The sequence below is a fragment of the Fusarium falciforme genome, chromosome 8 (genome assembly GCF_026873545.1).
Source record: "Fusarium falciforme chromosome 8, complete sequence".
NCBI lineage: Eukaryota > Fungi > Ascomycota > Sordariomycetes > Hypocreales > Nectriaceae > Fusarium > Fusarium falciforme.
The window spans coordinates 2,908,063-2,923,744 of NC_070551.1; the positions used below are offsets into that span (position 1 = coordinate 2,908,063).

General features: G+C 53.0%; 5 protein-coding genes across 5 annotated transcripts; 2 read left to right on the top strand and 3 right to left on the bottom strand.

Annotated features, from left to right (window-relative positions):
* Positions 1-358: 358 nt before the first annotated feature.
* Positions 359-2,393, top strand: NCS54_01070200 (Hypothetical protein; the record flags this gene model as incomplete). Its single annotated transcript, XM_053156002.1, has 4 exons — positions 359-632; positions 681-1,180; positions 1,231-1,333; positions 1,381-2,393. The coding sequence occupies 4 exons, from the start codon at positions 359-361 to the stop codon at positions 2,391-2,393; spliced, it is 1,890 nt and encodes a 629-aa protein (XP_053011977.1).
* A 2,215-nt stretch (positions 2,394-4,608) lies between these two features.
* NCS54_01070300 (CTP synthase) lies at positions 4,609-7,325 on the bottom strand (the record flags this gene model as incomplete). Its single annotated transcript, XM_053156003.1, has 14 exons — positions 7,115-7,325; positions 7,025-7,057; positions 6,873-6,960; positions 6,774-6,822; positions 6,680-6,720; positions 6,599-6,626; positions 6,514-6,542; positions 6,433-6,458; positions 6,255-6,377; positions 6,192-6,199; positions 5,937-6,109; positions 5,813-5,831; positions 5,033-5,761; positions 4,609-4,983 (listed from the first exon to the last, which is right to left on the bottom strand). Exons 1-14 carry the CDS (start codon positions 7,137-7,139, stop codon positions 4,609-4,611), a joined length of 1,746 nt encoding a protein of 581 aa, XP_053011978.1. The 5' UTR covers positions 7,140-7,325.
* Positions 7,326-7,933: 608 nt separating this feature from the next.
* Positions 7,934-9,220, bottom strand: NCS54_01070400 (Hypothetical protein; the record flags this gene model as incomplete). The annotated part of the gene is made up of 3 exons (XM_053156004.1): positions 7,934-8,153; positions 8,205-8,284; positions 8,336-9,220. The coding sequence occupies 3 exons, from the start codon at positions 9,218-9,220 to the stop codon at positions 7,934-7,936; spliced, it is 1,185 nt and encodes a 394-aa protein (XP_053011979.1).
* Positions 9,221-11,887: 2,667 nt separating this feature from the next.
* Positions 11,888-13,418, top strand: NCS54_01070500 (Protein-serine/threonine kinase; the record flags this gene model as incomplete). The annotated part of the gene is made up of 4 exons (XM_053156005.1): positions 11,888-12,002; positions 12,079-12,227; positions 12,281-13,269; positions 13,355-13,418. 4 exons carry the CDS (start codon positions 11,888-11,890, stop codon positions 13,416-13,418), a joined length of 1,317 nt encoding a protein of 438 aa, XP_053011980.1.
* Positions 13,419-14,725: 1,307 nt separating this feature from the next.
* NCS54_01070600 (Hypothetical protein) lies at positions 14,726-15,208 on the bottom strand (the record flags this gene model as incomplete). The annotated part of the gene is made up of 1 exon (XM_053156006.1): positions 14,726-15,208. One exon carries the CDS (start codon positions 15,206-15,208, stop codon positions 14,726-14,728), a length of 483 nt encoding a protein of 160 aa, XP_053011981.1.
* Between the last annotated feature and the right edge of the window lie 474 nt (positions 15,209-15,682).

Here is a 15,682-nt window from a genome sequence, read left to right on the forward strand (position 1 = left end):
CCGGCTCATGCAACTCGCCATCCATCCCAAAATCCTCACTGCCAGGCGGGGGCCTCAATCGGGGCTGCTGAGCAACCCCAATCGGTCGACCCTTTTGTTAATCGGTGCGTGTGTGTGCATGTGTGCCCGGGAGACTAGTAGGACTCTCTTTTCTTTGGAGTCGTAATATGTAAAAGCCCGTTTGTGCCCTCCATTCTGTTCGCCTCACTTGATCCTCAACTTTTTTCAAACTGTCGTGCAGCTTTTCTCGACACTTTTGTGCTGCCCGTCATTTTTGCCCTTTTGTGTTTCCCAGCACCCGTGCAGGGACCCTTTTTTCTTTTATACCATTATTCTCTTCCCCCGTGTATCCCGTACCATGCTCTCCGATCCGTCGTCTTACCCCGTCCGGAGCGGAGGCGGCGGCCTGGCCGTGGACCGAGGAGGAGTGAACAAGCCGGCCTTCCGCGAGCGGATTCAAATACCTGATGACAGCTCGTCGATCGATTCGGGGTCAAGCGACGCACAGATGAAGAAGAGACTTAGTGCAGACATGTCCAAGGAGCAGGTGGAGGAGTTGGTGAGGAAGCTCACTATTGATGAGATGAAGACCAAGTGGTTTGACGAGATCTTTGCCAAGGTCAAGTCCGAGCGTGAGTTGCCTCTCAAGTTAGTCTGTACTTACTGCTGACACTTTTCAGTCGTCGAGCATCCTTCACCAGATACTCCATCTTCATCAGAACCCTCCAGCCCCAAGTCCAATCCCATCGACCACAAAACCGCCTTCCAAGCAACAGTCGAAGACGACCCCGAAGACTCAATGTCACAGTCCTTCGAGTCCAGCAGGAGAACCTCGAACCGCAGCTCGGCCGCATCAACTTGCAGCCCTACGTCATCCTTCATCTCCAAGACCAAACCGACAAAGCCCGCCCTCGTCAACCATAACAATCACTCCCCGAGCGAGTCGCCCCAGCATAGTCCCAAGATCCGGCAGTCCGTGCGCTTCTCCGATCGGGGACCCGTTATTCTGAACGGTCGGCCGGCGACCCGCACTGAGGCGCCCCATCCGGAGCCTCCGGTGATTGATGAGCAGGGGAATGCTCTCTCAGCGGTGGACCAGAAATGGGGGAAGCTTTTTGATGATAGGGGTGAACCGACTGCCCGGCTCGGTCAAGTTCTGAGGGGAATTGCCAACTACTTGGTGAGTTCTCTCACTGCTCGTTGAGATTGAGTGAGAGCTAACTTGTGCAGATTGCTGAATACACGCCTCACAACTCTCTCGTCGTCACACCAGAGAAACTCAACCTTTTTTACGCTACCTACAAACTCGAATCCGAGGCATTTCCCTTCCAACGTAAGTACTCACTTACACCTCACAACATCCCCTCTAACATAGGTCAGAAATATTCGACTGTAACCCCCACGGAGCTCTCGACAACCTCGAGACCCTATACCAACACCTCCGCTGCGAGAACCACCTAATCCAACGACGCCCAACCGGCATGCCTCACATTCCCTCCCTCACACCCGCCGGCTTCGAGCGGTGGATGGTCTGTCAAATCCAGACTTTTCCTGACCAAGAGGCCAAGCGACTCAACCGCGTCATCGCTGACCTACCCATCACCGCCGACGGACCTCTAGTCGATGGAAAGCCAGAGCGCCTACCGAAGCAGCTTTCGAGACATCTCTTGCCTGCGGATAGACAGAGGGAAACGCATGATCTTGTCGTCAATGCTATTTCTGACTGGATCAAGATGGCCAATGAGAACGATATCGAGTATCGAAGAGCTTCCTTTGATGAATCTCACAAGTCTAGCTCTTCAAGAGATGAAGGCGCAGGGCGATACAGACCTGACGACTACCGGAACCATGACTCATCCAAGTATCGCCGCGGCTCAAGAGACAACTACAAGTCATCATCATCCCGCACCGATACTTCAAGTCGCTTCATTCCTCGTGCCAACTCAGACAATACGATGAAGCCATCGAAGGAGCACTCTCCACCCCCGCCGACGACAACATCAAACCACAGATCTCGCAGCCCCATGTCAAACCGCTACCGCCACTCAACTTCTGCTATCGAGAGCAGCTCCAGCCCCCCTGACTCCTACGACCTCGTCTCATCAAGCCACCGAAACGGCTACTCAAGCAGTCAACGAAACCGAGAAAAGGAGTACCGCTACTACCAAGGCCGGGAACCAAAGACCTCCACAGAGGCAACACCGCGGTCGATCCCCCGCCGAGAAAGCGAGCGACGAAGCCCAATAGTCGAAGGTAGCGAACGAGACCCTAACGGTCTCACATACGATGAATACATGCGTCTTAACCCACGAGCCATGAGAAACGTGGTTGTGGACGATGGAGGCCACTATCGGACTCCTCACACCAACGGGACTGATGAGAGGTCTCGCTAATATGTTTTTTACTAAAAAGGATCCATTGAAGATCTTGTTTTTGGGATGTAATTTCACCACGTTTTAAAAGGGGGTTTTCAAGATCCTCATCAAAGGATCTCTATTTTCTTTCCTAGTATTTTTTTTACCGTATCACTTTTTTAGTTTGACCTTTGGGTTATTACTTTTCTACATTACGAGATTGACGACATTCAACGATTTTCTCTTGTTCACTGGGACAGTATTCTAGATCAATCATGAGATTGCACATTACGGGGTTTTGGTGGGACAATTTGGAGGCTCATAGTCATGAAATACAAGTTTCGTTGTACGTTTGACACGCACATACACATACACATGTTCCTTTGGAAACGTTTTACAGACACGTGGTCTTATGGTGAGTCAAAGTGTGATGCGCCTGATGTTGTGTCAGGGGTAGATATTCATGGGTTGATGCATCGTGTTGAGTCACTGTTGTCAATGTTGACTTGTGTTGATGCAGCGACAGCATTTCACAAACAGGCATCATCATCTTGACAGTCGCATTTTCATCAAAATTTCTACTGAGCCCATCGCCAGTTTACTAAATTAAGGTATTTGGGAATCAATACATCCTGTACACCATCAAATACAGGCGGGTGCTGTCAACAGGCATCCAATTTATCGCCACCTTGTCAAATCAGGTTTTCCGTCACCCTCCTCTGCAATACTCTTGAAACCCTGCCACTCAAGCCGAAGATCGTAACCCTTCATGATCATACTCTAATCCTTGGCCCTCATCACCTGCCTGGTGCACCCATGATGGACATCTGCATGGCGTTTTAGGGTCGAGGTGAAGTAGACCACGTCGTTGGCATCGCGCGGATGTAGCCGCTGCATGACAGGGACCATAGTTTAATCGATAGCATGGTATTTTAGCCAGTTATTTATGGTGGGTGATGTAATGAATGTAAGCTCTACTGTTTTTGTAGATGAAAAAGGTCAAGACGATCAAAGGTGACAACGTGTGAGTAGAACCGGATGAACACGACACAACACTACTTTCTCAGGTGGCGAGTGTATCCCACCAACATCGACAGCCGACCCCAAGAATTGGGCTTCCATAAGGGATCTACTTCGTATCATGGGATCAGGTTGTCTTCTCGGCTGAGACTTCGCCCACCTTGCGACACAGCCGAGTGTGAGGGTGGAAGGATAGGGTTGCTCTCGGGCATGGTCAAGGGTATCCACGGCAGAGCAAGGCTGGACTCATGAGTCCTGGGCCGCGAGAACAAACCAGGGCTTAAAGTCGCCTTATCGAAGATCAATGAGCTTTAGTAGATCAAAGTGGCCTTGACGAGGGGGGCTGTTCAGGGGAATGTAGGAAAGGCCTGGGGGTAGAATTGACACACCAGTTGTTGAACGTTCACGGCCCATTCCCCAGGGAGTAGAAGTATCACATAAATGATCAGGAAGAATTCTGTAGGAGTTCCAAACTACCCCGACTACTTTTCTCTTACTCTGGACCTGCTACAATATGAGTGAAGAACGATTGACGGGCTCGCCAAAGACAACCCTAGAGGTTGGATGTCGAGGACCTTATGGAACCTTACAACAACTGCTTCGCTTACACGATAGTGAATATGAACTGCGGCGCTTCCTTATTGTTTTAGTAAATGACGCCTGTGTGTTTGTGCCGCCGTGTCAGCATGATCTGTCTGACATCCAGCAGGAGACGGAGCTTCACATACAAATACGGCCGTGTTGATCCGGTCACTCTTCATTGCAATTTTAACCCCGCCCAACGCAAACGCAGGACTACTTTTGTGGTACAGTAACTTGTACGTTAAAGTAGCCAGAGAGCCTCAATACACAAAAGTGTGATAGACCTTCACTGCAATTTTAACCCCGCCCGAGGCAATCATAGGTAAAACGTGAGCTTATTGGAACCTCAGTCAAGTCGGGCATGTCACCCCAGCAAGTCTATCCGATTGAATTGATACATAATATATTCATGATCGCGAAAAATTCGCGAGAGGTTCAGTGCCCAGCCATCTATAGCTTTGTCTAACTAGGTGGGATTAATCACCACCTTTCACCTCAAGAGCACAAAAACCTCGGCCTATTACAACAAAAAGGGTCATTTCTAATACATTTTTCTTCCCCCTTTATACTCATCTAGTCCCTCCCCTTTCATCCTGTGACAATCTTTAAACGCCGAAAAAGTCAATCCTCCGGGAATCAAAAAAGTCTAGTTTTAAAACTGCACTCCCTCACCGACGCCGTTCTGGTACTCCAGGAGAATCTCCTTGGTGATCTGCTCGAGGCAACCCGAGCTGGCAGCGACGAAGCCCAGGACGGGGGGAGAAGCCTTGAGGACCTTGCTCTGGTACTCCGGGTGGTACTGGACGCCCACGAACCAGGGGTGGTCCTTGAGCTCGACGACTTCCATGCGGTTGCCCGTGTCGTCCTTGCCGATGAAGTGCAGGCCTGCGCCCTCCAGCTGCTCGACGTAGTCGGGGTTCACCTCGTAGCGGTGTCGGTGGCGCTCGTGGACAACGCTTGCGTTGCCGTACAGGGCTCGGAGCTTGCTCCATTCGCTGCCGGACTGGAAGTGAGTGGCTCGAGATCCCTATATATCATGTCAGCAGGTGTTAGTTGTAGATACAGAATCTCCTTACAAGTCTCATGGTGCCGCCCTTCTCAGTCTTGCTACCCTCGGGCATGAAGATGATGACGGGGTGCTCAGCGTTGGCGGTAAACTCCTCCGAAGCAGCATCCTTGAGGTTGCAGAGCTTGCGGGCCGCCTCGATGACGGCAACCTGCATACCCAGGCAGATACCCAGCATGGGAATCTTTCTCGTGCGAGCCCAGCTCGCCGCCTTGATCATGCCCTCGGTGGCACGGGAACCGAAACCTCCAGGGATCAGGATGCCGTCGGCGGTGCAGACCTCGTGCCAGGCCTTGTGGTACTTTGTGGGGTCGGCGTCCTGCGTCGACTCCTCGAGGTGCTCAGAGTCCACCCACTTGATGTGAAGAGCCTTCTGGCATCGCATAGCAGAGTGCTCCAGAGCCTTGGTAACCGAGAGGTAAGTGTCGTGCGTCTCGACGTACTTGCCAACCAGAGCAATCTCAACCCGGTCGACGTGCTGTCGGGGGTTGACCGTCTTCTGCCACACCTCCCAAAGCTGGGCACCCTTCTCGACGAGGGCAGGGGGGATAGTCAGCTTGTCCAGCTGTAGGCCCGTCTTAAGCTGCTGAAGCAGGCCCTCGGTCATGAGCAGATGGGGAACTTGGTAGACGGTCTCCATATCCCGCACGGCAATAACCTGCTCAATATCGACGTGGCAGCTGCTGGCGATCTTGGCAACGGTAGCCTCATGGGGAGGTCGTTCACATCGGCACGCAATCTACCCAGGTTAGTTGCTATTCCAGAAATTCTGCGATCCTCAAGTACGAACCAAGTCTGGCAAAAGACCCCTGGAGCGCTGGTTAGCAAATTGGTTCAAACATGTAGTGGGTTGCTAGGGCGAGTTTGCAAACTCAACGACCCAGACACAACGCAAAACAAGGGTGCAAACTTACGCTTGACGGGCTCCACGAATAGAGTGCTGCGTAGGCTTGGTCTTCTCCTCTCCGTGAATGACGGGAACGTAGGAAACGTGGATGTTGACAAAGTTGCCCTTGCCAGCTCGTTGACGGAACTGGGTCAACGCCTCAACGAAGGGCATGCTCTCGATATCACCGACGGTACCTCCCTATGGATGGTAAGTTTCAGGTAGCACAAGATGGCGAGGCATCCTGGAGCATAGGGCTCCGCCTGGGCTCATGGTTACATACCAGCTCAACTTGGAAATAGTCAGCAAAGGGCGGTTCATCTATAGCCTGTGGTGCAAAACATACCGATACACACATCAGGCTCATCTCCCGAGTCGTCGACGGGGATTCTGGCAACACGCTCGATAGAGTCTTGGATAGCGTTTACGACATGGGGCACGACCTGGACGGTCTTTCCGAGATAGGTGCCTTTACAAGCTTGTCAGCTTTCGCGATGGCTGCAAGTCTTTCTGGGCCGGTATACCTTTTCGCTCTTCTGATAGCACGAAGCTGACAGGGTTTAGACTTGGCGCTTTCAAGGCCAGGGATTCTTTCGCAGACATACTTGTAAATCTTTCCAGTGGTAATGTTGCTCTACGGATCCGGGTTAGAGGAGAATACAAGAGTACGTGGGCGCAAACTGAGCTTACCTCCTTTGTGAGATTAAGGCCCAGGTATCTTGATACGGTCAAGTCAGACGGCATTCTCAGTCACGAATATAGCGATTTTACCTTTCATAGTTGCCCAGGTCAAGATCACTCTCACCACCGTCCTAACCCTGTCAGCAAGAGGTTGCGCATCCGAATTTGGAGCGGGGCGCATTACGTTGAGGACGAAGCATTCACCATGCTCCTTGGGACTCATGGTGCCTTGACTCCCAGTCAGCCCGATAGCTCTGCCTGGGGAACTACATTTGTTGGGGACTCGCCGGCATCAATATTCAAATAAGGATCTATCTTCACGGCCGTGACCTTGAGGCCCAGGGTCTTGAGAAGAAGGCCCGAGGAGGAGGCTGCATGGGAGATAACAAGTTAGTTACGGTGAAGGAGGGGCACGGTGTTGCTATGACTTCGTACCAATGATGCCCTTGCCAATGCCGGAGATGACACCTAACGACGAGATTAATATGAAGGTTTCAGAGGAGAAATCAATATTTTAGCACATACCTCCAGAAACTAGAACGTACTTCATCTTGTCGGTCGGGGATAAGGTGATTTGTTGGTGGTGACGGATGAAGCATTCGTGAAAGTTGAAAAATTTCGACGCTTGCCAGGCTCCATAGAGGCACAGATTAGATACGGGTGGGGCCGCACAGTGTGTGAGCAGAGAATGCACTGCGCATCCAACCTCGACGCTGACTCTGACTCTGACTCTCCCTCGATGCCATGAATCGTCATCATGGAGGCTCTGCTTTGACTTTCGGCAATGCCCGATTCGCTCATCGCGCAGTTGATTAGCAGCGGTCTCACATTGGTACTCGATGGAATAAACAGTTAATTTATCCTTTCACAGGACACTACTATGATGAACCAATGAAGCAATCCCTACTGCTTCATGCCTGACACCAAGATTATTGTAAAAACATGGAATGGAAAAAACAGGATTTTCTATGGCCAGGCTCCACTCGATTAGTACTGGACTTTTGTGCCACGAGTTGGGAAAAACATTGCTGAATGCCGTCTACACCGGTGCTATGCAAAGGGTGAAAAATGTGTGAATGTGAATGCTTGCATTGAGAAAGGGGGTATCTGTGATTTGTGCTAGTAGAGGTGCTCGGGAGCGGGACGCAGACAGAGCGTGTAAACATGACAGTGATATGACATGTGGATAATGAGATGGGCGACCTTGAGGCCGGTGTCGTGGGACATGAGTGAACCATGGCAAGCGTAAGCATTCGCTAGGCGCGTGAGATGTTGTAGAATAATGCGTGTCGTTAAAGTCGTGATAGCGTTGCGCGTGCCACTGCCCTTTAAAGCGTGGCTTCATCATGCTGGCGAACCAGGGTACGGAGAACCAAGACTGGAAAGGCTGGCGATACTAGTGCGGTTGACACGTTTGCGCTTCATGGCCTGGTAGTCCTGCTTGAAAGAAGAGAGGCATCGCTGAAGTTCCTTATCCGGGTGAGGAGGCAGTTGGATCTCAACTGCCTTGAGACAAATCCGTAGATGCTGGAGTTCGTCGTCATTTTCGCGAAGCTCTTGCTCACTGCGCTGTGTGTTAGAGAAGAAGGTGCAGAAGGCTGTCCGGGATACTTACAGATGAGATACCCGGTTCTGAAGAAAGATGATGCGTTGGGCGGCACGTTCGGCACGCTCAATGAGGAGACCTTGGATATGCTAAAGGGCATGTTAGGACGAGTGGGACAAGAGATAAGAACTGCAGCTTACTTCCGACTCCTCCTGGCGAGCCTTGAGATTGGCGACGAGCTGAGACATCTCCTCGTTGAGCTGCGTCACTTCCATGATAACCTTCTTGGCCTGAGCCACTGTCATGCCCATGTTGGGTGGAGGGTCAGGTTCCGGCTCCGGCTCCGGTTCGGGGTCCCTCCGGATAGACGCTGATAAGTCGGAGAAGCGGGTCCGGAAGATGGATGAACCCGGAGAGCTGAACAAGGAGTCACCGGGACTGCGCATGTCGACGCTCAGGGGCCGTCGGGGAGTGGGACGAGGTGAGGGTGTGGACGGGTTAGATGAGAATGAGACTGTCTTCTTCATTCTGGTGGATGCTTCCAGGTGGTCCAGCTGAGCGGTGAGGAGGTCAACGTCGACATCATCAACATCATCATTGCCGGATGTGAGCTCATGAGCGAGTTGACTCAGACGCCGGGCGAGGGTGTCGCGGTTGCTCCGGCTGAGACGGACACCCCGTCGGGCAGTTGGTGAGGCGTCATTAGGCTCTTGGTCGTGATGAGAAGAATGCCTTGAACCTGAGAGCTCCCTCCTCAGCGGGCTCAACCGTCCAGTGGAGAAGCCGAGACTAGAAGCGACACTGGGACTAGACAGTAATGAGGGCGTCCTCATGCCGGGAAGGTCCTGATCCGGGACAGAGTCATGGTCGTCGTGATAGCGATGGCGGTAGTCGCTGCGATAGTCGTTGCCGTAGGAAAAATACCCGGTGGCTGGGGTTGTCGCGGTGGACGAAGATTTTGAGATGGGCATCTTGCGATCGGGCGTCGAGAAGATGAGCTGCTCATCGGTGACAGATGCAGCTGCGGCGGCCTCAGCTGCAGCGATGGCAGCGGCAGGATCCTCGTCGATGGCAGCGAGATCCATGGTTGCAAGTGGACAAAATAGAGGGACTCGGTCGGTATGTGCAGTAAGACCTGACCTGGCTTGACAGTACAGCTCACCAGAGCCTCACAAGCCCTTTTTGAGAACCTTTCCAAGACACCCGCCCAAAGGAGACGAACGACGTGGCCGTGGGTGGATCGCACAAACGAGAGAAAAAAAACAGCACTAAGCCTCACCGACTCCCCTGGAGAAGCGGGAGGCTGGAGCACGTCCACCAACCAAAGGCGTAGCTTTGGGCGTGGTCCTCAAACTTGGTCGGCCGAGGGGCTGCTAAATGAAGGGCCCAGTGGGCCACAGGAGGCCCCAGAAAGGGGCGCAAAGAGAGAAGCGAAGCAAGGGCGTCAAAAGTAAGACGATGAATCCATAGAGCAGCTCAAGGCCACAAAGCAACCCTGGGAAATCTGCGTCTCTGTCGCGCGTACGGCCTCAGTCTCTCCCTTTGGCTTCGGGTCGAGTCATTTGGGTTGGGTTGATGCAGTCAGTGGAGGAGGGGAATCTGTTTGGCTGTGCTTAAGCAGGTCGGGGCCAGCCCCATATTTAATCCGGACCAATCATGTAACATCAAATCGAGATACGTCATGCCTCGCCTATTTTTGGCTGCGACACAGGTATCGGCCACCAAGCGCCTGGCCTTGTAAGGTTGTGGCTAAAACTCGACTCTGAAGAGGTGAATGGGGATTTCAGCGGTAACAATGGCGACAACAAAGTGGTGAGACATAAATACTCCGATGGATGCACTTTCGCGATTGAGGAAAAAAGCACCATCGTAATTACCCCCTTACTGCAGCACGGATGGACATTCGAGGGGCACTCATTTCCAATCTGTTCATTTTTGTCCTCAGACCCCTAGGCGAGATTCTTCCCCGCGTGATAAGTCACCTGATTCGAAAGCCAAAGACGAAAGCAACACCAGAGACCAAGTATCAACAGCGGCGCATCTGCTTCTGACAACAGCTGGTCTTTGCCCCGGCAACATGCCCTTTGCATTGTGCTTGAAAAACTGAGAGCGGTTGGTCGGCATGTGACCGAGCTGAGCCTGATTGGAGGTGGGGTGTGGGGTACCGAGACGGCTTGTGAAAGGGCCTGGCGGCGCCTCCAACGATGGATGCTCGATGGAGTCTGGGGAACTTGATTGCCGGAGCATAGATGGGCAGTTTATAGTTGAGCGTATCTCATGATTTACGCACCTGAGTAGCGGATTTCCTTTCTAGGAAAAAGGAGGATGGCAACAGGTTCAGGACAATATTAAAGCGCAATATCCCAATATGGCAGTCCGTTCTCACGACCGGCAACCTTCAGACGCAACACGTCTGTCTCTTGGACGCCATGTTCGCAACAGCGCCTCGCCTCCGTTCTCGACCTCTCGCCAACCCTTGTCTCCGACGCAGAACATCTTCCACTCACCCCGAGCTTGCCGCTGCGAGTCGCGGTTCTTCCCTCGCGAGCAAGGTCCAGGCCCTAACTCTCCCTCTGAATCAACAAGCCCCGTGACGGCCTGTAGCCAGATCTCGTCGATTTGTGGTGCGGCGTTCATGCCTCCATGGCCTGACCCGGGCCCCCGGAGATTTCCCCGAGGTGAGTCGACCGTACCCCGACATCTGAGCTCGGAGACCGGCGGGGAAAAGGTTCAGGTTGTCAACCCCGTAAAAAGGAAAAAAAACGTCTACACGCCCCTTCAACAAAGACACTTTTGTAAGAGATTGACCGCTTGCAGAAACCTTCTCTTGAGCAATTATCTAGTTTCTTCTACAGTCCCGTAGGCCCGTATCCTTCACCCCGGGAAGCAAAGGCACAGCTCCGCGTCCCCGTAAAAGCGTCTCCATCATGTGCCCCCCTCAGAGGGCGAAAAATGGATGGGCTTCCCCATACTCGATCCCACTTTGGAGCAGCCGGTCCTGGGTACCTCTCTAAGATGGGAAGTCTCAATGACGTTTTTCCCCTTGTCATAGCAATGCATATCCTGTAGCTATCCCCGGCAATGTGTGTTTCCTGCTGCTGGCCCCCCCAAACCCCGAAAGCATCATTAGGTGCTCATCAACCGAGCACTCCCGCACCTGACCTTGGGCTTTACTAGTCCCGTCTTCTTCCACTTGCTCTTGCTCCCCTTCTCACCTCGACTCTATTTTTTCCGGGATCTTCCATTGTGCGCGTCTATTGTTCCTCTAGTCTCACGCGACACCAATTTCTGCCATATTTTCTTTTTCATTCTCCATCTTAAAGAGGCACAAGCAGGGAACACGCCGCTGACCGAAGAAATACGTACCTCCGGACTGCCTCGGCTTCTCCCGCTATTCGCACCCCTTCAGTCTAGTCACCGCGGGGCCGCCTTCGCCTTCAATTGATACCTACCTACCCTTCCTCCTCCAAATCCTTGACTCACTCACTCTCCCATTCTCCCCCGCAGCCGAGGCCAATTCCTTTCTCTCACGACACGCGCCCGCCGTCTGCTCTGCTTCAACATCGAGGGCTCTCCTTCAATGACGACGCCGTGAGTTCGTCCTTCGTCTCCAACTCTCTCGGACGCCCTCCGCAGCGGGATCCCGGTCTCTCCCTCCGTCCGTCCGAGCCTGCCTCCGAGTCCGATTCTCCTCTCTTCCTCGTGCTCTCCCGCCTCTCCCGCCTCTCCTACATAGAAACCCGCTGCCCATCATGTCGTGGAAGGCTTCAGAACGTCTGATGGACACCATCCGTCACTATGCCAGGTTTCCCGCCACTGGTGTCAGCTTGCGCCAGATGGTGCAGTTTGGCGAGAAGCCCTCGGTCGGTACGTTTCTGCTCGCCTCGAGCCCATTGAGGGCCCCCGGGCCTTTCACAGGCGCGCTGACTCTTGATCTTCTCAGGAACCCTGTTCCGAGCTTCCCAATTCCTCGCCGAGGAGCTACCCATTCGCCTCGCCCACCGTGTACAAGAGCTTGACGAGCTCCCAGATGGTCTCAGTGAGATGCCCTCGGTGATCAAGGTCAAGGACTGGTACGCCCAGTCTTTTGAGGTATGCGCTCATGAGCCAATTCCTTAACAAGCGCCAAACTGACTTGACCGCAGGAAATCACCCAACTCCCCCGGCCAGAGCTCCCTCAAGATGTACGCACCCGCCTCATGAAACCCAGCAAGACCCTCGGTCGACAGGCCTTCCGCCTCCCTCCCGCGACCCCCAATCCCTCAATTGACGAGGGTGAGTCCTCGGGCTGGGGAGGTCTCCAGAACAATGGAAACGGCAACGGAAAGAAGGCCGTGACGAGGCGTTACTTTGCCGTCGTCGACGACACGGGCGACTGGCCGGCCGACCTCCACCTCTACAACCAACGTTTCGCCCAGACTCTCCACGACATCAAGCGCCGTCATGATGGCGTCGTCACCACCATGGCCCAGGGTATTCTCGAGTACAAGCGACGTCGCCAGCGAATGCAGATCGACAGCACCATCCAGTCCTTCCTCGACCGCTTCTACATGTCTCGTATCGGTATTCGTATGCTCATCGGCCAACACATCGCCCTAACAGACCAGAGCCATCACCGCGATCCTACCTACGTCGGAATTATTTGCACAAAGACCAATGTCCAGGACCTCGCCCAGGAAGCCATTGAGAACGCCCGATTCGTCTGCGAAGACCACTACGGCCTCTTTGAAGCTCCCAAGGTCCAACTCGTCTGCAACCCCAGCCTCAACTTTATGTACGTTCCCGGTCACCTGTCGCACATGCTCTTCGAGACCCTCAAGAACTCGCTACGCGCCGTCGTCGAGACCCACGGAATGGACAAGCAGGCCTTCCCTGTGACAAAGGTTATTGTGGCCGAGGGCAAGGAGGATATCACCATCAAGATTTCCGATGAGGGTGGCGGTATCCCTCGCAGCGCCATTCCTCTCGTCTGGACCTACATGTACACCACTGTCGACCGCACGCCGAGCCTGGACCCTGATTTCGACAAGAGCGACTTCAAGGCCCCAATGGCTGGATTCGGATACGGATTGCCCATCTCACGTCTATACGCTCGCTACTTTGGCGGAGATCTGAAGCTCATCAGCATGGAAGGGTAAGTTTCCAACTCAGAGGCCCCATCATGACCTCCACTTCCCCCGCATATGACGACCCAAGTTCATGATTAACACGCTCTCCAGTTACGGCACCGATGTCTACCTCCACCTGAACCGCCTGTCCTCGTCGTCCGAGCCCCTCCAATAGCAATTAGACGCCCCCGGCGCACAGAACCTTCAGGTTCCCCCTTGGGTTCTCCGCAAACGACTGCAAAGCCGGAACCGGGAGGTCTCGGAACGGAAACAGGTGGGCGACGCCGAGGCGGTGGTCAACGCGCCCCCGCGAAGCAACTATACGAGTCCACAGGAAGTCTAATGGATTTTTTCTTGGAAAAGGGAATCATCGTCACCCGCGGCAGAACCGTGCGCCGGAGCAAAACACAGAAGAGAGCAAAAAGACATGCTATATCAACAACATCAACATTATCATCAACTACTACTATAAACAAGACGAGGCGGCCCACGCACCCCCAGTCGCCGACGTCGATATGCCCGCGGCAATACCATCTAAATCGGAATGCGCAGGTCACCTGGATATTCGAAAGGGGAGGAAAGCGACAACTCCAGCCGGGCGACGACGATGCGCACAACCAGGATCATGGACGGCCCTTTTGGTTTACTCAGCCTGAGGAACCGATCCGTGTACAAGCCGGACTGTCGGCGAGCCTCGATGCTCTGTACAGCCTGGCCAAGCGCGTTGTTATGCGTATGTTCGGGAAGTGAAGGAGCCCGGGCTGTAACATTGAAATAACTACATGACATTATATCGGGGGACGATGACGGAATTTTCACGCGGCGGCGGAAGCTCATTGTATGATGCAGAGCAAATGAAGGGAATGGAAGAGACATGAATGGATGGGAGGGGAATTGATTGCGGGTGGCTCTATTGTTGGCAAAGCAGCATGCATGCATGTACATGGAACAAAAAACACTTCTACGGGAGTCTTGGTCATGGGTAGGAAATATCATTGCACTTGTCTTTTGGTTACTCGATGGAGAGTCTGGTCTGAAGTGAGCAAAGTGAGGCTCACTCGTATAGCGGAAGAACAGAGTCGCGAGGCTTCAGAGAAACAATACAGAAGGGCGTGTGCCCAGTGCTTGTTTTCGCTCCCGGCAAAGACATTTCAACAGCTGACTACATGTGTCTGGTATCTATTTTAAGGGGCAAGTCTTTTTTGCATGTGCTTGCATATACGTTGTGGTATTTCTTGTCATCCCATAGAACCAGCTCTCAGCGCCAGGGGCAGAATATATTTGTACAAACTAGGGCATCTCGCAGAGACGGGCTCGCACGGAGCTTACGAAGTTGATTGGTGTATATATATATATATCTAATCGAGCTAACTCGTAGCTCTGTGTCACCATCCAAGTGACACGGTTCACAAAACCAGCCTCAGTCCTCCAGGGGCCAGGGAGTTATCAGAGATGCATGATCCTATCAAAGGCTTGGCACGCTTACTTTAGCAGCACTTCATACCCTCCATATTCCCGGATCCTGGCCCGGCCGCCGACGACAAAGACAACCTGTTTCAGAGCCAACTGCTGGATCTCCTCGAGCATCGCTACACGATCGGCGGCAAAGCCGTAAAACAACCTCAGATGCCGGTCTTTCTCGCGAAGCGTGAATATCGTGTGGAGGAGCTGCTCGTGCATCTGGATCATGCACGACAGAATCTCGTGCCGGGGAAAGTTCTCGCCGCTCACCTTCTGCCTTAGAACGTAGGCCCACTGGTCCACGGCTTCAACGGCCCTGTTGTAGATGTCCTTCCAGTGGATCGTGTGCTCCTTTCCTTCCTCGCTTTCGTCCTCGGGCCACCTGATCCACGGGATCTGCAGCTTGACCTTGGCGTTCTCATTGAGACCGTCAAACTTCCTATCCGCGCAGGTCCAGGCGTCGTGGTCGGGGTGTATCCATTGATAGCAGAGGTACTGTGCCATGATGAGTGTTCCTTTTTTTTTTTTGTGTAGCGTATTACTTACCCACCTGTCGCCTTTTCTCTTGAAACTGGAGGGTCGCTCATATAACCCTGGTAATGAGTGAATCAGTTTAATTGGAACAATTGGAACAGGGGAGTTTGTGAGTTGATGTTGGTTGGAATGATGCTGAATGACGAGCGAGGGGATGGGACTATTTTTATTCCTTCGATACAACACTCGACCAGTGCAAGTGGTTCGCAATGGGAACAAAGAGGTCACTCAGAGAAAGAGTCAAGTGGTGGGCATGTTCATAAGCAACAACGCTCATCCTCCGCACACATTGTGATCATGTGAACAGGACACATAGGGGGTTTAACCTAGAGAACAACAGCTTTGTTCATCTAGTCATGGTATGGATTGACTATGGGTCAAACTTGAAAGAACGCGTTCCTCCAACCGACTCACAGCATCTCATTAGGGGCTTGCTGCTGACTC